At 35.6% G+C, this 27,259-nt stretch overlaps 1 protein-coding gene across 2 annotated transcripts; it reads right to left on the bottom strand.

Annotated features, from left to right (window-relative positions):
* Positions 1-5,646: 5,646 nt before the first annotated feature.
* Positions 5,647-27,259, bottom strand: LOC106883093 (ras-related protein Rab-29). Of its 2 annotated transcripts, XM_014933984.3 has the most exons (6): positions 27,008-27,259; positions 24,577-24,705; positions 18,428-18,499; positions 13,244-13,425; positions 9,163-9,284; positions 5,647-5,905 (listed from the first exon to the last, which is right to left on the bottom strand). In XM_014933984.3, exons 2-6 carry the CDS (start codon positions 24,698-24,700, stop codon positions 5,776-5,778), a joined length of 630 nt encoding a protein of 209 aa, XP_014789470.1. In that variant the 5' UTR covers positions 24,701-24,705; positions 27,008-27,259; the 3' UTR covers positions 5,647-5,775. The 2 variants fall into 2 exon arrangements, with proteins under 2 accessions (XP_014789470.1, XP_089215956.1); XM_089359830.1 differs by lacking the exon at positions 18,428-18,499 and having other exon boundaries at positions 27,008-27,148.

Consider the following 27,259-nt stretch of genomic DNA (forward strand, 5'->3'; position numbering starts at 1 on the left):
TGGAAGAGACTATCTTGCTTTGCTTATGCAGCTAATATTTTTTTGGAAAACCATATCTTCTCTCTATTGTGTCAAATGAACTCAACACACATTATACATTTAGCAACATATATATGTAAATGCACACATATTCAGACACATACAATTAAATAATATTAATCAGTGCACAATAGTATATGTCCATTACAGTTGACCTTACCAATTGTTTTCACACTGGGTATTAAATTGGATATTAGATAACAGCACAGTAAAGTAATACTGTGTGCTCATCAGAGCTGGCAGGCATAGAAGATCTATGGCCGTATTTTTTCCATCCCATCAGCCACAATGGGTATATAATACCATACACTTTAATATGCCCACTCTTAAATATAAGAGGGAATATTTTTACCTGGCTTATGGATTCTTAGACAACCTACAAATAAATAATAAAATATAAATACACACAGATATATCAAAATATGTTAGAATAGATATGAACCAGATTAAATTCTTAAAATCCAGTGTCCTAATCATGGGAGAAATAATCCAGCTGAACACGAGTTGACTATAGGAAACATCACTCGAGTTAATGGAAATATAGATAAAATAAAAGATAGACAAGAAGTTATGACATGAAAGTATTTATAAATGAGTTACATGGATATAAATATAACTAAGCAGAAAGATAGTCTATGGGTATGCTTCACAAATATACAGACACTAGCAAACACTCGTCATTCATCGAGTTGAAAAAAGCTGCCAAAATTGTACTATGAATATTGAAAGTTATTTATTTACATTGTATTAAGCATATATAAGAAATGACTTAACATTCATGTAGACAATAGAGCTGTTTCCTTCTGGCTAATACCATTATGGGTGCATATAAACTTCTGGTCTACAGTCTCTAATATTTCAGTCTATAAATGAAGCAAATATTGCAGACTTTGGCCAATGTCTAGTACAAAATAATTAAATAAAAGTTCAGGGAAAACTAAAAACATATGTACTATAATTTATTGAACTTAAGTATTACAATGAACAAAAATACAAATAGCTTTTCTTACATAAATATATAGCATAATGTTGATTATATCAATTCAAAGTTATTATTCATTCTGCAAATTTTAGTCCGTTCATCCCATGCTAAAAACTTCCTTATAGATAATGTTTCAGGTTTTACCAGTAGGGGCAAAAATGAAAAGATTGTTCTTACTCCCCACTCTGAATGTTCCAACATATAACTAACCATGTGAAAAATAGTCCTCTTCTAATTGCAAACCAGCAATTCTCAAAGTCTGACCTTTAGACTTATTAAGCAAACATCACAAAAGATAGATGAATTGGAAATTGAAGCCATTTGAACCTGAAGGGGATATTGGAAGGTATTAAAAGACAGAAATTATTGTGGCCTCTATGACATTTCATGTTAATTTCTTGAGTCTTGTGTCATTGCATGACTTTGTTTGAGAAAGGTTGCACAGAAGCATGATTAGAGTGCCTATTTTCAATTGAAGGCAATGAGGAGCTCCTGGTGGCTCCAGTGAGTTTCAGAACTCAACTGGGTAATTGACTATTTCCAAGTCATCCACAACAGTGTCTATAGATTTGTATACTCTTTTACATGTTTCAGTCATTTGACTGCGGCCATGCTGAAGCACCGCCTTTATAATCAAGCAAATTGACCCCAGAGCTTATTCTTAGTAAGCCTAGTACTTATTCTATCGGTCACTTTTGCTGAACAGCTAAGTTACGGGGACGTAAACACACCAGCATCGGTTGTCAAGCGATGTTAGGGGGACAAACAGACACACAAACACACACACACATACGACGGGCTTCTTCCAGTTTCCGTCTACCAAATCCACTCACATGGCTTTGGTCAGCCCGAGGCTATAGAAGACACTTGCCCAAGGTGTCATGCAATGGAACTGAACCCGGGACTATGTGGTTGGTAAGCAAGCTACTTAACACACAGCCACTCCTGTGCCTATGTATGTTCGTTTGTATGTTCATTTCCTGATAAAACTTTCGTGAGTCTTTCATTTAAATTATTCACAGTAATGTTCTTTGGTGCCATGATTGCTCTTTTGCACAACCATTATTTTACCCTTCTGATAAAACCCTAAACATTGTCCTATAAGGAAGTTTTTAGCATGGGATCAGCAACATAATATTTGCTGAATGAATAATAACTTTAAATCGATATTGTCAAAGTCATACTATATTCGTCTAAGAAAAGCTATTTGCATTTTTGTTTGTTGCAATACTTAAGTTCAATAAATTATAGTACATTTTGAGTTTTCCCCAAAATATTTGGTTATCACCCTTAGACGGTCGCTAATTTTTTTTTAGTCGGGGGGTGGCTGTGCTATGTGCAACATTTTGGAAAAGGGCCCATAAATCTTTTAGTAGGGGTACACCTAGAGACTTGGGACCACTTCCATTGCCTTCCTCCAAAAATTTTACACAAGAATTAACTTTTAGTTTTTGTGTAGATGTTCTAGCCTTTCTTCCTATAACTCAACACACACACAGATGTTCATCTTTATTATATAGATTGGGATGTTACATAAGCAAAAATACAACCAAGTAGAAAGATTGAAGACCATGGAATATCTTTCTGCTTAATTATATTTATTTTTATGTAACTTATTTATAAGTACTTTGATACTATAAACAACTGCTTCTCTATCTTATTATACACACATACATATATACATACACGTATACACACATATATTATTTGTTCAGTGTATTTTAGGTAAAAACCTTGTCACACATGTTTAAGAGCTCCTATGCAATCGTATGGCTACCAAGTTATTACCTCAAAGTATTTCCAGCTGTGAATGTACATGCAAAACTTTTTTTGTAGGATTAATAAAATAATAATGGCATCAAATTTTACCACACGGGCAGCAATTTTGGAGGAGGGGATGAGTTGATTACATCAACACTAGTGTTTAACTGGTACTTATTTTATTGACCCTGAAAGGATGAAAGGTAAAGTCGACCTCAGTGGAATTTGAACTCAGAACATACCAACAGGTGAAATACTGCTAAGCATTTTATCCAGCGCGCTAACAATTCTGCCAGCTCGCCTCTTTTATTACAATCCTTTCTACTATAGGCACAAGGCTTGAAATTTGTGGTGAGAGGGATAGTCAATCACATCAACCCCAGTACTCAACTGGTACTTGATTTATCGACCCTGAAAGGATGAAAGACAAAGCTGACCTCAGTGAAATTTGAACTCAGAACGTAGCAGCAGACAAAATACTGCTAAGCATTTCACCCAGTGTGCTAACAATTCTGCCAGCTCGCCACCTTGATAATAATAATCCTTTTAACTGGAAGCACAAGGCCTCAAATTTGGGGGGAGAGGACTAATCGATTACATCGATCCCAATGTTTCACTGGTACTTGGTTCATCAACCCCAAAAAGATGAAAGGTAAAGTCGACCTTGGCAGAATTTGAATGCAGCGACAGATGAAATACCACTAAGCATTTCATCCAACATGCTAACGATTCTGCTAGCTCGCTGCCTTAATAATAATAATAATAATAATAATAACACAAGAATAAAAGTGAATGATGTAAATTTCTCCTAAGATTACTCCTAATAATTACTATGTATTTGAATATTGTTCAACATCAGCTGCCTGTGGATGCTTTATCAGACGAAGTACTATTAAGAACTGCTAGATTTTTCAGAATTTACCTTCTCAAACGATGTATAATACTTTCCACCAATCAAATAATTACATTCTGATGGTGCGTTGTACTTATGACTAACAAATAAAAAAAAACTCATTATAATAATATATATAAATATATTCAAATAATCTGTGTGTGTTGTGTACACATACACCTATATTTGAATGAATGTGCATCTTCATAAGTCTTCATGAATAAATGTTTTTTCATTTTTTATATAAAGCAGTACAAGTACTTTAAAATAAGAATATTCAATTGAATTAATCCCAGTATATATAACTGGTACTTACTTTAGAGAAAAAGAAAAAAAGAGTCAACATCAGAAAAATTTGGATTGAGATTAATAAAGAAATTTAACTAAATACCACATGACTTATTGTTTGTTGCTCTATTGATTCTGCCCAGTATCCTAACAATTTCTATCAAAGCAAACAGCATCTCAATGTGACTATGCAGCTTGCTGGAAATAGCAATGAAATACTCCACCCACTAAAGAAAAAAGAATTATACTAGCGTCAAAAAGGAAGAACAGATTAGAAATTGTTGTTTAACCCTGGGCCAGATTTGATTGAGTTGACTTATGATCAAAAGTGTTGTAATTATGACCAATATATCTGTTCTTCCTTTTTGATGCTAGTATAATTCTTTTTTCTTTAGTGGGTGGAGTATTTCATTGCTATTTCCAGCAAGCTGCATAGTCACATTGAGATGCTGTTTGCCTTGATAGAAATTGTTAGGATACTGGGCAGAATCAATAGAGCAACAAACAATAATGTATTTTGAGATTATTTATAAACCATAGATAATATATTTCTACAAACCTCAGTACATGACAGTCATGGCAGGAATTAAATTCTCAATGTAAAAGGATGCAATGAAATATATAAAGTTCATTAGTGTTAAACTAGTTACTTCCCAACTAGTAAATAAATTATTATTTGTTACACTGGTACAATACCAACTCTTCTGTCACAAGTGCATTGACAAAAGCATGAAAGTAAAGTGATGCCCAGTAAAATTTAAAAGCAGTAGACATGGAGAGAACTAAATACAAGATATTTCTTTTTTCTTTCTTTCCATCCTACCAATTCTGACATTCACTAAAGAATGTATTCTAATCTCTTCATGAACCTCCACAGTGCCTCAGGCCGTCAGTTATCTTTAGTTCTGTGATGTTGAACAGATGAGAGAGAGAGAAAGAGAAATCACTTCTTCAATAGAATGCCAGCAAACTAACAATTACTCACAGTTCCAGGGTGCAGTTACTGCCTGTAGTATTAGAAAATGGCTTTTAATCTAGGCACAAGGATAGTCATTTTGAAGAGGATTATTCAACACTTATGACTCCAGTTCTTAATACATATTTTATTTTATCAACCCCAGAAAGAGGAAAGAAAGACAGAGTTGACCTCAAAACGCAAAAAGCTAAAACAAATACTTGAAGACATTTTCCCAATGCTCTGATGATTCTGCCAGCTCCGTATCTTCAACAAAAATAGTCTCAAATTTTGGCACAAGGCTAGCAATTCTGGGTGAGGGGCAAAGTCGTTCACATTGACCCCAGTACTCAACTGGTACTTATTTTATCAACCCTATAAGGATAAAAGGCAAAGTTGACCTCAGCAGAATTTGAACTCAGAATGTGCAGACAGACAAAATGCCACTAAGCATTTTGCCCAGCATGTTCACGATTCTGTCAGCTCACCATCTTCAATAATAATAATAATGTGTACATTTCAAAAAGAAAAAACCCTGCCTATATTACATTTTCTATATTTCTTAAATATAGATGAGATCCCTGCACTCAAATATTTACTGTATTGGAAGCTGTCTACAGAATTTATTAGAATATTAACAATAGATAAATAACAATCAAATAAATAGAGGAGATCTCAGAAAAACAAAATCTCTCTTTCAGTAAAGCAAGTCATACAATAAATAAATATTATCACCACCTTCACATACACACCATGTATCTTCTTACAAACGATGTCTTGCATTAATAAACACATTGGAAATGTCTTCGCAGAGGTACTGACTCCAATAATAACCAATTTGATATGAAATTCAGTATTTTATCGGCAACATTTCCAAGAGGATACTTTTTGCTCCTTCAAATCAATAGTTGAGCCTTCATCACTTTGATATACATTTTCATTTTCATTTAGCTGTTTATGTTTGGTCATCATTTCATCTATTAGATAACTGAGGAAATAAGAGGAGGGAAAAAAAAGAGAAAAGAAAAACTAAAATAAAACAGAGTTGTATTCAGATGAGGAAACAATAACAGAAATTATTTACACCTGCAAAGAGAGAAAGAGAGAGTTTTACATGGTTGAGACAATGAATGTAGGGACTTACAGCTGGAACAAAAAAAACATTAATGATGTCTAGTCACTGGAACCATGTTGTGATCAAGACAGCAATTAATATGCAATCTGCTTAGTTATTAGCTACAAAAATATAGTTGACTGCTTTAAGAACTAGGTGACTATACAATTTAACAGTGTTTATTAACCAAGCTCTCAGTTCATTTCTTTTGATTCATATAACTTGAAGTAGGACGGGCTACAAGAAATAAACCTGCTTGACATACATGACTTGGAGAAAGATTCTTGTCTAGTGCCACAATGATTCAAAGGGTTTTAGAATTTAACATCACCTCCCTAAAAGAGACCCCTCTGACTGAGTTAACAAAAGAAAGGTTTACTCTACAAAGAGAGTTGAAAGTTTGCATACACATTTGACTACAAGTTTCTTATTTCTTTATTACATACTCAGGCCAGTTTAAATGCTAAACAGTTAAAGCTGACCAAAGCATAAGAATACTAATGGTCATTGAAGGCCAAGGGATCATCATATCCCATTGTTAGAAAAGAAAACACTAGTGTCTAATCCAATAAGCTCTAGTCTATTACTACTACTACTACTACTATTACTACGAAGAGGCTCAGAATACTTCTACCAGTAGAAAAGGAAATTAAGGGACAAACAGGCAATGGTATTAGTTATAAGGGATGCAAGACAAAGCCAATCCTAGAAGGGATTAAATCAAAGCAGAGACAAAAATTGTTCAAGCATACTGCATGACTAAATGTTTTATCAGCTTTCAAATCTACATGAAATCAATCAATCAAAATATATATATATATATATATATATATATATATATATATATATATATATATATATATATATATTAGCGACAGAGGCAGTATTAACACAAAGAGGTCGTTTTATTGCCACTAAAACGTGAATGTTCTGTTAGAACAAACTATACTGCAGTAGTTACTATGAGAGAAACTCTTATACTGGTATTTTGGTGGAAAATATGATATAAACAAGAGTGCATTTTGCACCAAAAGCCAATATGAGAGTTTCCCTCGTGGTATTGACCACTGTAATGTTTGTTCTAACAGAACATCCACATCTAAGTGGGGATAAATATTACCCTGTGAAATAAATCCCAACATTCATATGAGAGAGATGCTTCAGTTGTATAGCTCTCTGAAAAGTTTATTTCACTGCATGTTGCATGTACATGCACAATACACACGCACATACACAAAACCTTTATAAGTGATTAATACCAAAAAGCATAAAACAACTTCTTTTTTAACATAATGATAAAAACTAAAGAGGATGGTAATAAATGCAATGAAATTGGATGCATACACACATTTTCTTCATATATATATATATATATATATATAAAATGATGCCTGTATGCAAACAGCCATGCTTCATGGCAGTGAAACTTGGGCTGTGACTGCAAAGGACACACAAAGGCTTGCAAGAAATTGAGTATGCATATGCATATCTTCAGAAGTTATGCAGGTTTACACACACACACACACACTGAGTTTTCTTTATATATATATATATATATATATATATATATATAGATAGATAGATAGATAGATAGATAGAGAGAGAGAGGTGTAATTTGTGTGGTAAGAAGCTTGCTTCTCAACCTCATGGTTCCAGGTTCAGTCTCATTGCATAGCACCTTGGACAAGGATCTTCTAGTATAGCCTCAGGCCGACCAAATCCTTGTGAGTGGATTTGGTAAACTGATAGAAGCTTATTGTGTATGTATGTATGTGTGTGTATATATATATATATGTGTGTGTGTACATAATCAAAATAAGCAACAAGGATATCCAGAGGTAATGCAGTACGATCGTTTCAAGCAACTCCATTTAATTGAACAATGCAATCATTACATCAATTTAAATGCAGAGCAATCTTCAGCTGCATAAAGACATAGAATTTAATTAAATTAAAACAGATGGACACATTAGAATAATTTTACCTAAAATCTCCAAGGTAAGGAGATAGACAAAGAACATGCTGTCTTCACTTCAGCTTAGAAGTTACTAATATATATATATATATATATAATCTATCTATATATATATCTATCTATATCAATATATATATATATATATATATATAATTAATAAATTAATATATATATATATATATATATATATATATATATATTTCACATTACACCAGTCCACTCAGCTGTAGAAATGAGTTGTGACATCACTGGTGCCAAGCTGTATCGGCCTTTGCCTTTCCCTTGGATAACATCGGTGGCGTAGAGAGGGGACGCTGGTATGCATGGACAACTGCTGGCCTTCCGTAAACAACCTTGCCCAGACTTGTGCCTTGGAGGGTAACTTTCTAGGTTCAATCCCATGGTCATTCATGACCGAAGGCGGTCCCCGATCTATCTATATATCTCTATCCATCTATATCTATCTACCTATATATATATATATATATATATATATATATATATCTATATATATATATATATATATATATATATATATATATATGGGTACAGGCATGGCTGTATAGTAAGATGTTTGTTTCCCAAACATGTGGTTTCAGATTCAGTAAGGCAGCAAGCTCACAGAATCATTAGCACATTGAGCAAAATGCTTAGCAGCATTTCATCTGTCTATGTTCAGAGTTCAAATTCTGCCATGGTCAACTTTGCCTTTCATCCTTTAGGAGTCGATAAAATAAGTGCCAGTTGGGCACTGGGGTTGATGTAATTGACTTACCTCCTTACCTCCTCCCTGCAAACCTTTGCATGGTACCTTGGGCAAATGTATTCTCCTACAGCCTCAAGCTGACCAAAGCCTTGAGTGGGTCTGGGAGATGGAAACTGAAAGAAGCCTGTTATGTGCATATGTGTGTGTGCATTTATGTGTTTGTCCCCCACTATCACATGACAATTAGTGTTCGTTTGTTTATGTCCCCCGTAACAATAGTTCAACAGAAGAGTCTGATAGAATAAGTACCAGACTTGAAAAGAAAAGAAAATAAGTAGTGGGGTCAATTAGTTTAACTAAACCTTCGAGTAAGTGCCCCTGCATGTCTGCAACCCAATAACTGAAACAAGATTTATATATATATATTATATAACAAAAGGGTATACTAACTTCATTGATTCTTTTATCATGCGATTGTCTTTCACCGATATATTGGCCCATGCCAAGAAATTATGTTCCTTGCAAAAGGCATCCAAGTCTTTTTCAGATACACTTCTGATGGGAAGGTCATCCTGGAAACAAAGAATGAAAGAGGAAAGAATGAAAAATACATTTTTCAACAAAGCCTTTGAAATGCCAACAGAACTAAATCAAATATTTAGTGAAGTATTTGAAATTATTGGAGATGAAAACAAAGGCTGGAAAATTTTATACAAATCACATTATGCCTGAATACCTTCTTTCTTTTCTTTCTTTCTCCATCTCTCATGTGATGATTGTGGAAGTCCATAGAGAAACAAAGCAAGATATGTACTCTAGACAAAATCATAAAGGAACACCCACACAACCTATCCACACATAATAAAACATACATGAACCTGTACATATCTGAGGCATGAACAGATAAGTGTGGCAATAAAACTGACATAAACATTACTATGAGTTGCTGCATAGCATAACATTATTTCTAACAGGGGTAAAGCCACCTACTCTAGAAGGGTCTGTTTTATCAACAATACTAAGTTACACTTTTCCATTCAGAGTTCAAATCATGCCAGAATCAACTTTACCCAATCAGTCTTCTTAAGACCAATAGAAAAAGTACCAGTCAAGAACCAGAGTCAATTTTATTCAATACATCCCCCCTCCTCCTCCTAAAGTTTTGACCTTATGTCACTGTTAAGAATTATCTATACTATACTTTTGTGAAGTTTTGTCAGTGAACAGGTCGCGGTTTCAAAGCGATGAAGATATTTTGACACAAATGAAGTTTTAATGTTGAAGTGAAACTAACGGTATTTGTGTGTTCTTGAATGGTTTACAAACATCTTCCACGCTGCAATTGTTTTTGTTTCAGAACACAATCTCAGATCAAGTCACTTGCTATGCAAGTACATCTCCGTAATTTTTTAAAATCACTATGGATAAATGTCATCAATGACCTTCTCAGGCTCTCCAATATTTTAATTTCTAAACAGAAACAATCGGGGGCAAGGAGTGGGGTTGCAAAAAATTCATAATTTCTCAACTTTTCTTTTTTATAGCATATAAATGTATTTATGGGGGGAAAATATTGAAAAATATCAATATATGTGAGAGTGATAACGAAACAAAGAGGGTTGTCTTTGATTGTGCTGGAAACAACAGCCAAATCGCCCTTAAATCACTCACTTTCCCTCTGAAAATATTAATTTTTATTTTTTCACTGAAAATGCTCTTCCCATGGTTTTGAAGTGCAAAAAAAATTGGTCAAAACAGGTCCAGAGTGGGATGATGAAGCAGAGGATGTAAAAAAAATGAGTTTCCAAAACTTTTTCATACAAAGATAACCGTCCCACCTGTGGTCTTAAAAAACTGGAAAAATCCCTGAAAAAATTTTCACCACAAATTTCTTTATAATCCTAATCTATGTTATTTGAAAGGGATTTGTATAAATTTTCATTAAAAGAAAACCATTTTCCTGAAAGTTATGAGGGAAAAAGTCAAAACGTGTGAATTTTCTGAAACTCCTCTCTCCACCCCCTCGCAAAAATTCTTTCCCATGAATCCCTATATGCTCTGAAGCCACAACATCTAAGTGATATTTGTAGGGGATGTATCTCTCAATGGTTGATTGTGGGCCAGGCCGGATGGCCATTTGGAAGGAATTGAGGACAGGCACTGCGGACGAGATTTTAAATGAGGTATATTTAGAGCAGGGCCTTGTGGATGAATTGCTGATGGACAACAGCATGGCATTTTGTTCAGAAGCGCTGAAGGAGCTGCTTGACAGGAGGAAAGTGCACTGCTTTTTCAGAGCGGCATAGAGGCTGGGTGGAAAGGGGATCATGTAGAGACATCATCGAATGATCAAGGCCGTAGTGGAGAGAGAACATATCTTGCCGCTGGAAGCGGTGTTCTGGTACAACATGTCGCCCCAATCAGGACAGGCTGAAGATTCCGTGCCACATAGAGCGACATTCAAATATGAATGGTGGCATCTGAGTAAAGCATCAAGATGCTCTGTAGAAGAGAGAGGGCCCGACTTTGTGGAGGTGGGAGATGAAGTCTGGGTCAAGCCACCAAACACACGCTGCACAATTCAGTGGAACAGAAGAATAGTGATGGCTGTCAATTCCAAAAACATCTCTGTGAATGGAATGCCATGTCATGTCTTAGATGTTTGTTGGATTGTTGCTTCGTCAGATGATGATTGTGGAGAAGAGGAAGAGAATGAGATTCCCAGTTTAAGAAGATCACAACGTGCAAGGCGCCCACTTGGGTGGGTGGTAGATTTCGACAGAGTGAAGTGAGGAAGTGATTTTTGAGATCAGGGGGGCATGTGAGGATGAGCCAGAAGAAGAGGGCCATGACGTCAATGGTCAAGGGACTGACCGGAAGAGGAAGCATGAGAAGGGAAGTGCAGGGGAGACAGGACAGGGTCGGCCTCTTTTGGCTGGTCGAGGCATCATGAACGGACATCAGGGAATTCACTCCCGGACTGGTCAGATAGCAGCTGCTTATACTGGGTGACAGGGTAGGGGAGGATCGCTGGAGTGACTACTACTAGACAGGCACAGATGAGAGAGGAAGGAAGGTGAACCACTTTCCATTTCCCATGCACAACAGGAATCAAATGTGAAAATATTATCAAGGAGCTAGCAGAAAACCGTCCAGAGGGCAGTCTCTCTGCTAGTTGTTATTAATGTTATTATTATTATCAGTAAGGCAGTGAGCTGGCAGAATCATTGTCAAACTGGACAAAATGCTTAACTGCATTTCATCCATCTGAAATTTTTGAGTTCAAATTCCACCTAGGTCAACTGTGCCTTTCAACCTTTCAAGGTCAATAAAATAAGTACCAGTTGAGTATTGGGGTCAATGTAATTGACTTAGCCTCTCCCTCGAAATTGCAGGCCTTGGGTCAAAATTTGAAACTAATACTATCAGTAATGCAGCAAGCTCACAGATTCATTAGCATCAAAATGCTTAGAAGCATTTCATCTGTCTTTATGTTCCAAGTTCAAATTCTGCCGTGGTCAACTTTGCTTTCATCCTTTCGGAGTCAATAAAATAAATGCCAGTTGAGCACTGGGGTTGATATAATCAAATTACCTTTTCCCCACAAACCTCTAGCCATGTGCTAAAATTTGAAATAATATTATCAGTAGTAGTAGTAGTAGTAGTAAGAAGAAGAAAACAGAGTAGCAGATGAAATTCTTTTGTATCTATATCTAGAGTCCAAAAATTGCCATGGGTTGATTTTGCCAGTCAACAAAAAGGAGCACTAGTCCAGTACTGATGTAGATAGTATCAACAACATAGACTTCAAACTGTTCAACCTTGTGCCAGTATTACAAATCATTATTAAAATGGTCATAAGACAGCGAGCAGGCAGAATCGTTAGCATGCCAGGTGAAATGATTAGCAGTATTTCGTCTGCTGCTACATTCTGAGTTCAAATTCCACTGAGGTTGACTTTGCCTTCCATCCTTTCAGGGTCGATAAATTAAGTACCAGTCAAGTACTGGGGGTCGATGTGATCAACTTTCTCCTCCCCCAAAATTTCAGGCCTTGTGCCTACAGTAGAAAGGATTATTAAAATGATCATATAATTTTAGAAAGGCTTATTAAAATGGTCATATAGTTGAAAACCTGAGTCTTTGACTCTTCCTGTGCTATATTGCTGACAATAACCTCCAGCAATTCACTTGCAGGCTTACCTTTAACCACACTTAATCTTCAGTGTAAAAGCAATTTGTTTTTGTTCTTTGTTTTTAATATATAAAGACATTATGAGTGAGTGGAATCAATCATTTCAATTTAATACAAAAATAGATAATGTTTAAAATAAACAAAGTAAAATAAAGTTGGTATTCTGTTACAAATGGAAAATTCCAAGGTTTTAAAACAAGTCCTTCATCAAGAAGAGAGAAAAGTTAAGTTCTTAGTTGAAGCAGGAAAGAAAGATATGAACTGAGTTGCCCATACATGGGAGAAAAGTAGTAAGGAAGAGAGGAAAAGAGAGAGAGAGGATAATAATGTGAGTTACCTTGTTAGCTAATAAGATACATGGCACTGGTGAGTTGTCAGATAAGGTACATTTGGAGTCAAGATCTTTCTTCCATAGTGCTGCACTCTTGAAAGTTTGTGACTGTGTTATGTCACACATCACAACACAACCAAACGCGTCTTTGTAGTATACACGTGTCATCGATGTGTAACGTTCCTGTCCTGAATACAGAAAGTAATGAATGATATACATAACTAGATGTTCGTTTATATATATATATATATATATATATATATATATATACCAGCTAACATGTTCGGTAATTCCTGGGAAAGCAGGGTTTATCCTTTGGTTCTGTTCTCATAATTGTTTCGCTAATCCAATAACAATACAAAGTATGTAGCCCTTAAAACAGTTTTTTGTGCATTTGCAGAGAACAATGAACTGTCTTACACAGGATCTTGTTTTTAGGAATTCCCAATAAGTTATGAATACTCAAATTGTGAGGTCAGTTATGTAACAAGATGATATTAGTTACCCGATAGTAAGAATTCAAATAAAGTAGTCCTGAAAAAGGCTTTAATGTGTTCGCAGAGTATATAGAACTTAGGAGGAAATACTAATAAGGCATGTATGCTAAAATCGTGAAGCATGTTACGTAATAATGGGCTAATCAGATAAGAGATAACAACAATTCAAAGTAAATAACTCTTTTGTGTGTTCCCAGAGAATATTACCCTCAGTGGCGCTAGTGTTGGTATATTCATGAATAAGTCACTAACCAAAATAAGTGGATCCATTGTTTAGGAAAATACTATTTATTTGTTTAAGGATTGTACTGAATAAATTGCAAAAATAACTAACAGTTCAAATACTAAGAAATAAGCATACTCAATTTGATTTATACCAAATGATTTAGGAAAATGAATGGGTTATTTCCCTTGGCTGTTAAAATATATTAGATATATGGATCCCTTCCAGAAGCCCTATTATCGATTTTTTTTCAACAACCTGAGTATGCCTTGAGATTTCCAGACACGAGTTCTACTCACGTGTCAAGTTTCAACAAAATCAATAAAACGATATAGGAGGAGTTAGCTGACAACTCCACAAACACACCCACAGACAGAATTTCCCACATATGTAGTAGATATATATATATATATATATATATATATATGGGTACAAGTGTGGCTGTGTGGTAAGATGTTTGCTTCCCAAACAACATGGTTTCAGATTCAGTTCGACTGTGAAACATTGGGCAAGTGTCTTCTACTACAGTTTCAGGCTGACCAAAGCTTTGAGAGTGCATTTGGTAGACGGAAACTGAAAGAAGCCCACTGTGTGCACAGGCACACCTGTACACAAACATGCAAGCATGAAGTGTGTAAGAGGATTCTCATGTTTGTGGCTGCACATGTATGTATAGAATGTCTGTGCTTGACATGTTTGCATCAAGAATGCTGAAGTATGAAGCATTCACATTATATTGTTATAGTTAAACTATATTGTAAAGATACTATTTCCTGGTCATTTCCACAAGTCATATTTGCCACACACATTTTTTTAGAACTAGGATTGAAGTTACAACTATGCAATAATGCATGTAATGGATAAGGTGTATTGACCATCATAATGGCATAAACTGGAATGTCATTTTAAAAAATAAATGCCACACACACAAATATATATCTCTTTTGTCTTTATTTTACTTGTTTCAGTCAGACTGTGGCCATGCTGGGGCAGCGCCTTGAATTTTTAGTCGAATGAATCAACCCCAGTACTTTTTTGCTAAGACTGGTACTTTTTCTATTGGTCTCTTTTGCCAAAACTCTAAGTTACAGGGATGTAAACACACCAACACTGGTTGTCAAGTAATGGTGGAGAACAAACACTCACACGCACGTAACAGGTATTTTTCAGTTTCTATCTACCAAATCCACTCAAGGCTTTAGTCAGCATGAAGTTATGGAAGAGACTTGCCTAAGGTGTCACACAGTGGGACTGAACCTAGAATCATGTGGTCGGGAAGCAAATTTCTTACCACACATGCACCTTATATATACATATATATATATATATATATATATATATATATATATATATATATTAAACGTAAATTGAAAACAGAATGCAAAGGATATCGCAGTACACGCGTTTCGAGCTTTATACACAAACTGTAATTACATCAGTATATATTGTTGATATAAAGGATGGTTTAAAGCTATCTTCAGCCGCAAACATTTTCAGTCCCAAGATTACATCACAAAGAAAGAAGAAAAAGAGAGAAAAAGGAAAAGTCCACTTAGTATTATCCATTATGATAGGCTTACCCTTTAAATTGTTATATCTGCATAATATATATATATATATATATATATATATATATATATATATATATATATATATATACATATATATATATATTCATTGTATATGTATATATATATATTATAAAATGAAATTCCAGTTTATGCTGTATGCACATACATATGCACGTATGTCAACACACAGACACACGTTTATATGTTTCATGTTTGTAACAGTCTATAAAAGCTGAAATAGAAAGTGCACAATGATATTAAAAACCATCACTATAATTATTTAATGTCCATCTTCTTTGCTGGCATAGGTTGAACAGTTTGACAAGATCTGGTGAGCCAGAGGGTTGCATCATGCTACAATGTCTACTTTGGCATTGTTTCTATAGCTGGATGTCCTTCCTGATGGAAACTACTTTACAGAGTGAACTGGGTGCTTATCTTTGCTTTTTTCTTTTAGTACCAGCACTTGTGATGATTACTTCATAGCTTGCAAGAATAAGAGCCTAAAGTGGCCTGTATAACAGAAGAAGTTTCCTACAACAGTATTAAGATAGCAGTTGTCAGAGAACAATACTGACAATACTGCTTTTGAAAATATATTTAAAACTAAAATTAAATTTGTTTTGTTTTGAATGAGGTTCTAGACATACAAGAGATTCATCGCCTTTAAGGGAACTCTTCTAAAACTTATGTGTAAACTGAAGAAACCACAAACTGAAGATTACTGCAATAGGAATCAGTGTATCAAGATATTGAACTGTCTTGACATCAGAGTCCTGGTCCAAGTGTCTGCAACAGAATAGATTCTGCAAAAAGTAGCCAAGAATCAGTTGATGGCCTTAAACCAAGGGACATTAAGTCTAGAATAGAAAGACTTGAACAGCCTCCCAATAATCATTTTATTTATTTCAAATACCCAGTTGGATATTGTGTTTAACACTAACCACTCAACCATGAAGTAATAGTAGCACCTTATTCTGTTACTGGGAAAGTCTGACTAATCGTAATGTGATGTGAAATCAGTCAGGTTACAACAGTTGAATGATTACACTGTAATTCTTTTTTTCCAGTTCACAAGGGAAAAAACCAAGCTTACTGGAGGTTGTAAAGTTGTTCAACCAAAAGAATTTAACAAATTAAATCAAAAGTAGCTTCAAATCACATTTTAATAAAGTAAAATATAAATTGAGTATATATTTCTAGTAAGAATATTGAAATCATGTTAAAAATAATACTCAGTCAAAGCTCAAAAATAGATGACCAAATCAAACCAAGTTTATTTAGGGTGCATAAAAGTATGAAGTTCTTAATCCAATAAACCCTTACCATTCAAAGTTGGTCAGTAAGTGAACTTCTGTACACAACTCCTTTTCTCATACTTTCATCTGATGTACATACAATAAGTAAATTTTTGAAGGAATTACATTTTGAAGGAATTACATTTCAATATGTGTAACATGATTCAGGAATGGTGGTCTCAAGACAGACTTTTACAGAAAATAAGTTCAAACTGAAGGAAAACAATGAATATTAAGATGAAAATCAAGTATGTTTCATCATATCTCTTGCAAGAATTTTAGAAATGGAAATGAAAGCAAACTGTTTTCTGTAATTGAAGACACTTTCAAGCACAGGTATTCACAGTTTGTCTTGCCACCTAAATGCTTAATCATTAAACAGGCCCTGGCTTGGGTTAATATCCCCTCAGTTCTGGAGCAAGCAGGATTATCCAGAAGTGATGAGAAGAGACTAGATGGTCTTATCCTTTGTCCCTGGGTAAGAGGTAGGTGCCTCATCTAAGATGCTACAGTCTGTGACACCTTTTCTCCTTCCCATATCCTGGATGCTGCAATAAATGGGGAGAGGGTGTCGCTGCTTCCATAGCTGAATGGAACAAAATCCTTATGTATTGGGACCTGTCAGTGAATCATTTCTTCCAGCCTGTGGTGTTCGAGACATTTGGAGGAGCTGAGCCACTATCGGCAAAGTTCTTATTGGCAGCTCACTTTACTGAGGTATTAGGTGATGCCCATGAGGATGCTAGGCTGTTCCAAAACCTTAGCCTCACCATTGCCCATGGCATTGCAATGCTGTGAGTGTGTTGACTTGCTTCAGTAGGTTCCGGCAAACCTTGTGGTGTGCAATCAATTGAGACAGTATTGAACTGACATTCTTTTTTTCCTTTTTTCTTTCTTTGTTTCACTTTTCCCTTTTTTCTCCTGGTTTTGGATTTCTATTTTTGATGTGGTTTTGTATTATATATGTATCATAAGGCGATGACTACTGACCGAGACCTTTGGAGGTGTGCTGTGCGTGAGAAGACCCGGCAAGCCAAGTGAGATCGTTGCCAGTGCCCCTGGACTGGCTCTTGTGCGGGTGGCACATAAGATGCACCATTTTGAGCGTGGCCGTTGCCAGTACCGCCTGACTGGCCTTTGTAGGGTTTTCGAGCGTGGCCGTTGCCAGTACCGCCTGACTGGCCTTTGTAGGGTTTTCAAGCGAGATCGTTGCCAGTGCCCCTGGACTGGCTTGTGTGGGTGGCACATAAAAGACACCATTTTGAGCGTGGCTGTTGCCAGTATAGCCTGACTGGCCTTCGTGCGGGTGACACGTAAAAGCACCTACTACACTCTCTGAGTGGTTGGCGTTAGGAAGGGCATCCAGCTGTAGAAACTCTGCCAAATTTAGATTGGAGCCTGGTGTTGCCATCCGGTTTCACCAGTCCTCAGTCAAATCGTCCAACCCATGCTAGCATGGAAAGCGGACGTTAAACGATGATGATATATATTGTATACCAATAAAAGTAAAAGAATACATGTTTACAATGTAAGATCTTTTGCTTACAACAGTATAACCATTGTCAGCCATTTGATAAGACAAATATTTTAAGGCTTTCTACCTGCAATATCCCACAGTTGCAGCTTGACTGCTTCAGTCGGGCTCCATTGTATCAATTTCAAACCAAAATCGACTAAAGAGAAAAGAAAAAAAGAAGGAAGGTAACATGAAATGGTTCAGAATGTTTATATCTTCAGTATTGTTACACATCAGCGTAACATGTCCAAATCATTTAACATCAAATGCACTTACACATCGTCTTTGGTCGCACTTACATTAAACAATATATATCATATTTAACCAGCCTTGTGGAGGGATGAAATAGTTGTTACTTAACTAAACAAAAGTCATTTTGATGTGCTTTAAAACAAACTATTTCTATAGCAAGAGATTATAAAAATAATGCTATTTTGCTTTGAGCCCCATTTTTGCATTACTTTTACCTTCTTAAATGTTTAATCTGTTTTGGGTTTTATTTTTCTATCATTTACAACAGTGTTCTACATTGTGTTTTATCCTCCTTAATCCCACATTCATTCATCACAATACAACTGATCTAAGATAAAATTACATTTGCCATTGGGAGTACAAGGTTATAGTTTAATGCATATCTCAGCAGTATTTTAGTATCAGTTTATTTTACACATTGTACTATTTCTATCAGATTTAGAAAGATTTCTACTACAAAGAAAAGTTAGTTGAGTTGGAGGGAAGTAATTTGATTTGGTCACACGTTCCCTACATCAAGCTTACAAACAATTAGACGGAACAAAAAAACAATTGCAAATTATAACCACAATTAGACAGAATAATCAGAGTTATTAACACAATTGTAATGCGTGAAAAAGTGCCAGACCCTAACAGTTGAGGGAACCCGTGGAAGAGGTAGGCCCAGGAAGACCTGGGCTGAGGTGGTGAGGCAAGACCTTCGTACATTGGGCCTCACCGAGGCGATGACTACTGACCGAGACCTTTGGAAATGTGCTGTGCGTGAGAAGACCCGGCAAGCCAAGTAAGATCGTTGCCAGTGCCCCTGGACTGGTTCTTGTGCGGGTGGCACATGAGATGCACCATTTTGAGCGTGGCCGTTGCCAGTACCGCCTGACTGGCTCCCGTAGGATTTTCGAGCGAGATCGTTGCCAGTGCCCCTGGACTGGCTTGTGCGGGTGGCACATAAAAGACACCATTTCGAGCGTGGCCGTTTTCGTGCGGGTGACACGTAAAAGCACCCACTACACTCTCTGAGTGGTTGGCGTTAGGAAGGGCATCCAGCTGTAGAAACTCTGCCAAATTAGACTGGAGTCTGGTGTTGCCATCCGGTTTCACCAGTCCTCAGTCAAATCGTCCAACCCATGCTAGCATGGAAAGCGGACGTTAAACGATGATGATGATGATGATGATGATGTATCATAAAAATCCAAAAAGGAAACTTATTCTATAAAATGACACTGCTCATATTGGTTAACAATACTGTTATAAATGTCAACAGATTGGTTTTAAAATTCATTGTTAAATTCAGTTAAGATTTCATTAGAACAGTTCTACAAATAAAGACATGGAAAGAGAGGGTAGTAATGGGCAAAGTTACCTATTTCTCCTCAGAAAACAGTCTGGTGGGACAGTCAGCTAAAAGTAGCAACTAATATTGCTTTAAAACACTGACTGAATAGGACTAAAAGTGGTGTCAGAAACAGTGGACAGGCATTCTGTTGAAGCCAAGTGGAATATTCTGGCAATCAGGATGGTGCATAAATTATGTCCTGTTCTAGAAAATCTCCCTCATAAACCTTTTGCTCCCACATTTTTTTCCACTTGATAAGGATTCTGTCTGCAACACCTCATTCATTCTGCTAGGCACTTTTACAAAGTTTTAACTTATGAAAATTGGTGAGCACTATAGTATAAATACAAAAATCAATTCCCCATTGTAGCTAAAGTTTAACAAATAGTTATTACTTACAATACAAAATTTATTATTCATTGTCTATCAAATACAGATCAATGCCTCATTGGACAGTTCCTTATGGAAGGCCAATTATAAAATTGATTAAATAGGGTACTGGTATAAAATACTTCTATTATGAAGTAGGCGAGAAAGAGATTTAAATTTGTAACAGGTAATCAACAAAACATTTCGGTGAGCTGTGCGTCTATTGTTTATAGCAATGAATTTACCAAGTCATATCAAATTTATTGCTGAACCAGTAAAAATTAAACATCTAGGCAATGGCCAGAGTCCAATAATAAAACTGGCAACTTAATTTTTACAGTTGCTGCAATGATAGTAAACATGTGAAATATTGCCTTTACATGTCACATGAACTGTAAATGGTATCTCTTTACAGATAAACTGACTGGGTCATAGATAGTTTAGTGTAGCATGTGAACTATTAACCCTCAGCCAGTAAGCCAATACTCTCTGGAACTATGTTATAAATTATAAATATTAATTGTTTAGTACCAAAAAAATTCCTATAATCTAAAACAGTGTTTCTCAACCATTTTTTTTACCTATGGACACCCTTTAGTTTCTATTTTACTCTGCTGGATCCTCCTATCCATTTGAGGTTCTAAAAAATCTCATCGTTTTATGATTAAATATTATTGGGAATTGCATTAAGAAAAATTAAACTATTTTGTGTATTGTTGAAGTATAACCAACTTATTAGAGATAAATTTTACCAACAAAATCTGGAACCACTGATCTAAAACTTAGTGAGGTCTAAACAGAATTTTTGTCATTTCCTTACTGTACAAGACTAAACTAAAACATGCTGAATACAGTATCATGAACAACTGGAACAAGATAACGGCAAGCATTAGATAATAAAACAGATTGGTGACAGATTTATTTTGCTTTTAAAGTACCTACTTCAGATAGATATTAGAACTTTCAACAGGATGATTCTTCAAATTTCTCTGATGTTAATTCACAATTGTCAACTTGGTTAACATACTTCAGATGGAGAGCATAACATCACATGATTACAAAAACATTAATTCTTTGCACTATAATACTTTATACTTCTAGAGCATCGAACTAAGTGTACTTAGTTTTGCCTATCTGTGGGCATTTTATTTGGGTGATATCTTTCAACCTGCTGAGGTTGCTAAAATTACTAATTATTGACTAGCTCACCCTTCCAGTCATGTAGTGTAAAACAGAGTAATTCAATCTTATACACTCACTCCCTGAAATAGAAAACTCCTTGTCAATAGAAATCACCATCAAATTATTTTGCAATGCCATAATTAAAAATATCTTCAAATATGTAATGAGTGGCACAAAGTAGGAATTAAACTTTCAGTAAGCCAAGATTTTATTCACTAATTGTAGATATAGGAACAAGCATGGCTATATGATAAGTTTGCTTCCCAACTACATGGTTCCAGGCTCAGTCCCACTACATGGCACCTTGGGCAAGTGTCTTCTACTATAGCTTCAGGCCAACCAAAACCTTGAGTGGATTTGGTAGACAGAAACTGAAAGACCATCATATATATTTGTGTGTGTGTGCAAAAGAAAACTAATTGGTACCCCAAGGTTGATAGAGTGTGGGTCAGAAAGAACTCCATTAACACACTGAGATGGCACTGACAGGAAGCCATCACTTTATGAAATGGACTCAGCCATTTCATAATGGTGAGCAGTTTTGGCATAAGTTGTGTGTGCCACACATGATCAAAGGTTTTGCTTGTACCAAAAATAATACCAAAGATGACATCTTTTAGTAAATTTCTCAGCTAATCTTACTTTGCAAAAACTATTCTGGTGGTCATTAGGAAAAGGAATTCAAGATGTTGGAGAAGATCCTTGTTAATTACTCTCATCCCATCACCTTTAATATACTAAATTTGAAAACAATACATAGTTGGTGAAATCAGGAATTACCCTTCTTGGAAACATTACTGCGTTTTACCAGAAGTCAGGATATAATTCTATAAAGAGAGATTGAACAGTTTGAGGCAAGCTTCAGACCTGAAATTTTGTGGGAGGGGGCCAGTCGATTAGATCGACCCCAGTACACAACTAGCACTTAATTTATCGACCCCCCAAAAGGATGAAAGGCAAAGTTGGCCTTTGTGGAATTTGAACACAGAACGCAAAGACAGACGAAATACCAATAAGCATTTCACCCAGCATGCTAACATTTCTGCCAGCTCGCCACCTTAAGCTTCAGAGATATTATTACTAGATATTGAAAGGGATACTGTCAGGTCGAATGATCTTGTTGAATAAACCAATCAGAGTTATTTTCACACATGACAGTGAGCCTGTTGGCATGGAAGAGGATAATTTTGAAGATTTATCTTATGCAATGTGGAGATGGATGCAAAAAAAAAGTAGCAAATGTGGAAGCTTTCTTGATACAAGTATTGCTCAGAGAATCATCATGGCTGAATAGTGGAGGAAAGGAGAATTCCATGAAAATGTTAGCAATCCTTCAGGAAAGTAATCAACAGGAATGGCTACAGTTTGAGAGATCGGAAAGTTCGAGGACTAAGCAATATATCAAGGCATTCTTCAGTTTGGATGATGATATTGCAAGAGTTCTAACTTTGGGTAAGAACCATGAAATTTGTAGAGGTAGGTGATTTTCTTCAAGTATTTTCAGTTGATTAACCCACTTGAAATTCAATAACTCACTGTCACACACACACAAAACTATACTACCAATAACAGAATCTCTCACATATATACTATACCTGCCACTTATACAGAATTGTTTTCTGTAATTAGCATTTTCTTTTAAATAGTGATGGAATACCTATCAAATCCTTGTCTAATCAGTGCTACGAAGAAGTATGCTTAAAACAATATTAATTTCTTTTAGATACATTCAAACAAGTGGAACAGATTCCCAGAAGGTCTTGGTATTCAAAGAAGTATACCACTTATGTCTTAGTGGATTTGTACAAAGACGTAAGAATGTAGCTTTCAGAGATGTTTCAGACTGCCCCTTCTATACTACCTACGTGAACCATCTTAAAGCTTAAGTGCTTCAGAGAAAAATGCGTTTCCATCTTACATTTTAAAATAACCGTAGTTTCCTCGGGTACTACTGGTTAAACATTAATGTTCGGAACGACGAAAGCGACGGCTAAGAAGAGAAAGAGAGAGATGGAGAGAGACACGTGTGTGCACTTAATTACAGTGTAAATATAAAAAATTCCAAATGTGACAAAACACGACTACAAATAAATGTAAAGCAACGACCACGGGATAGAAGAAATATAGCAACACTTGGGGGTTTAATTATTAAGTCGGTCCCACGGAGACGAACTGAATGAAACAGTTAAACAGAACCAGGTTATACTGACATGACTTTCATAACGAGAATCTCTATGTGACAGGTGTATTTCTTGGGAGGTCAACATTTCTGAAAAGAAATGAGGCAGCTTTGTCATAATAGAATGAAAGGACGTCGCTCCTGAGTCAAAGAAAGTTTAAATAAGGCCAGATAGTAATAAACCAAACCAAACACTAATTCCTTGCCGTTCATTATTACTCACAAACTCTTATAAGAGTACAGTTTTAAAGAATTTTCTGAAAAATTTAATTATACAATCATGTCGTTGTAAATATTTCTAATTCTAAGGCGGCGAGTATTTCGTCTGTCTTTAATGTTCTAAGTTCAAATTCTACCGAAGTCGACTTTGCCTTTCGAGGTCGATGTAATCGACTGACCCCTTCCCCAAAAATTTCGTGCTTTGTGCCACGAGAAGGAAAGATTACTTCTAATTCTATTTAAGAAAGAAAAACAAAATAAAATAGTATATTTATGCAAGACTCGGTCTTCTGCGATTAATGTCCTAGAGTATCTTCTGTGGCCTTTGCATTGCAAGTTTTCCACGACAAGAGTTTTGTTCAGCTTAAGGAGCTGACATTTCTAGGAGTTGAAATGTGGGCAGACAAACAATTCCAGTGGTGGAGGGGGTGAGTGATATTGAACAAAATGTTAAGTTGTGCGGTACCTCAAAAGACAGTAAAAGAATGACAGCAGCTGAAACTCGATTCTGTATTCAATTATTCAGAAAGAGAAACCACAAAGGTAACAGAAGGAGATGAGAGAAGAAACAACACGTCTATTAGACAGTAGTTGATGCTTATATTGATTGGTGAGTGAATCTCTTAATTAACCAGATTTTTTCAGGGAGGAACACGCAAACACCTTTCTACTAATAAATAAATAAATAATTGTTACTCACCACCAATTGTCCACTTGTATGTCCCTCGGAAAGTGTTATTAATATACCTCTGAACAAACGATGTCTTGCCCACATTCGGGTCCCCAATTATGAGAACTTTGAGGAGTATTTCGGTTTCAGACATCGAGGCTGGCAAATCGAACAGAAATATAAATTATAGAAAAAAAAACTGAAATGTCGGTGTGATATGGAGAAAGTGTCCCACACCTACAGTAATAAATTAAGTATGAAATATTAGGTCTATCCAAAAATGTTAGCAATTATATAGAATCACAGATTCCATTCTCAGAAAATTTATTGCACAGTTTGAACAAGGTCTTATTTTATAGTAATTTGTATAGTCGTGTGTCAGCAGACGACAGGTCAAATCGGGATCGCTGACTTAAATATGCGTTTCATACAAAAATGTTTGTTTTTTCTGTCTGGTTGGCGAACAAAATAAATATTTGTACTGATAAAAAGAAAATGTCTCATTTTTGTTATGATTTCAAATGACATTTTTTATGTATTACACACAAAAAAAAAGGCAGCCTCCAAAACACGTAAGCTTTCATGAACAGCGATATTGTAAGCAGTAAATGCGATTACCTTCCTAATTATATGGAGCAAATGAAACAAAAGGCGTTTCATATGTCGTGGCGTTATAATTTCCGTGAACGATGCAGTGACAAAAAAATTATTTTAGTATCAGTCGAAAAAAGGAAATAGATTGGCTCAAACCACTTTGTCCCAAACCCACAACTATCTTCATTCGGTCGAAAAAACGTTCACAACATATAGGGCCCTCTTAACGGCATTATAACCCACTGGTGCCCTTACTCACAACAGGATACAAAGATTAGCATTGGGCTCTAAATACATGAGGTCCCCGCCTATGGTAGAACCGACCCCGTATACCTCTGTTCATAATAAGATGTCACTGCTTTTATAATAATGGTTTCATTTTGTAATCGCTTTGATCCGTAAGTCAGTCATTTCCAATTCGTTCCCCAGTATTTGCCGACAGCTGGTGTAGTTTACTGGATTTTCCCCTATAATTAGTTAATCAACTTTGAAAGAATGAAATGCAATGTTGATACTCGCGTAATATTAGTTATTGTTTAAATGGCGGGAAATTAACAGAAACGGTAAAACATTAAGCTAAGGGTCTTGCAATATTTATTAAAATCTGAAGAAAATAGTTACGGTCTGCATTGACAAATAGAAATGGAAAGTTCAAATAATGGAATAAATTTCATTCCATGAGAAAGAAATCTAAAGATTCAGGCAGAAACTTCCATTGGATAGAGATGAAATGTTTGGTAGTATTGTCGGATAAATAAATTGGGAATCTATTGATCATTTCGAGACGTTCATCTCTCTTCGACGACGTGTCCTCTCCGAAACTTAAGACTCGTCTTCCCCTAATGAAATTTCTTCTTACAGTACTTAATTTCTTCCTTTGGGATCAGTTTTGCTTTTCATCGCTTGGGAGTTGATAAAATATGTATAAATTATATGCAAGAGACAATTTTCTTGCCTTGACATGTGACCTCGGGACAATGTTCGAACTCAAAATTGTTATTACAATTTCACAGACGAACAGAGTTCGCGACTTGGTTTATATTCCAAGTTGCTATTTAATTATGGTGATGATGATGATGAAGAAAGCTTTTCTCCCAATACTACAAAATCTCAAGTTGTGTGCTTCTGTAAGAAACAAATCTGAACTATAGTTATTGAAGCTATAGGACCTCCTCGCGGTTTCTAAAGATCACCCCTAGCTTTTTCCAAACACCGCAAACTCTCGAACTGAATGCTTCTGTAAGAAACAAGTCTTTACCTATAGTTACAGAATAGGGCCACAGTACAGTGAAAAATTCTCTAAAGATACAAGTAATTACGAACTGGTTTCAGTCTGTTTTTGTTTGCCGACATCACTAAATAAGGTTAATGTTTACAACTGAACTCGGAAAATAATTCTGTGGAAATACAATCATCATCACAGTATTATTTCTCATGAAAATGAAAGTATCAAACTTTAAAATTGTAGGAAGCCGCACTGATGCACTTAGTTTGCTTGTAGGATACTGTATTTTAATAAATTGTACGATATAGTCACGTCCCGTAGTGTTCTTATAGCGAAAAAATAAATGCGTAATTTCGTTTTTGGATTTGGTTTGCAAGATTCTTTATGAGAGCTCGTGTGTTGAAGTTTTACAGGTGTGTGTTAAATTTTAAGGCACCAAAAGAGAAGGACTCTCCACAAAAGAGTAAATGTGTAATGTTGTCATTTCTAAAATGAAGGTTTGTAATAGAACGAGAAATACACACATCATATATATAATTAAAATTGGACTAAGTAAAAAGAAAATATCAAATGAATGTTTCACTACTTGTAAGTCATTTGGCAAGTATAATAGATAATAAAATGGAAAAAGCAAATAATCACCTCAGAAAATATAGGTAGTTCCTTGACGAAGTTGTCCAGATGGTGATAATAACTTAAAAAGAAAAAAGTGTCAAACGGTTCCTGAAAAAGATTCATTCAGCTAAATGTAGTGCCTTGATAAACAAATGAAGAGAACACAGAGAAATTAGTCGAGAATAGAAGCAGAAGAAAAGAAGGGAAATAAATATAAGCCAAGCGAATAATTGAATATAGTTAGTAATTACGATTAACAGACACGTGATATTAAATGTC

Source organism: Octopus bimaculoides, chromosome 11 (genome assembly GCF_046866305.1).
Source record: "Octopus bimaculoides isolate indiv1 chromosome 11, ASM4686630v1, whole genome shotgun sequence".
Taxonomy (NCBI): domain Eukaryota; kingdom Metazoa; phylum Mollusca; class Cephalopoda; order Octopoda; family Octopodidae; genus Octopus; species Octopus bimaculoides.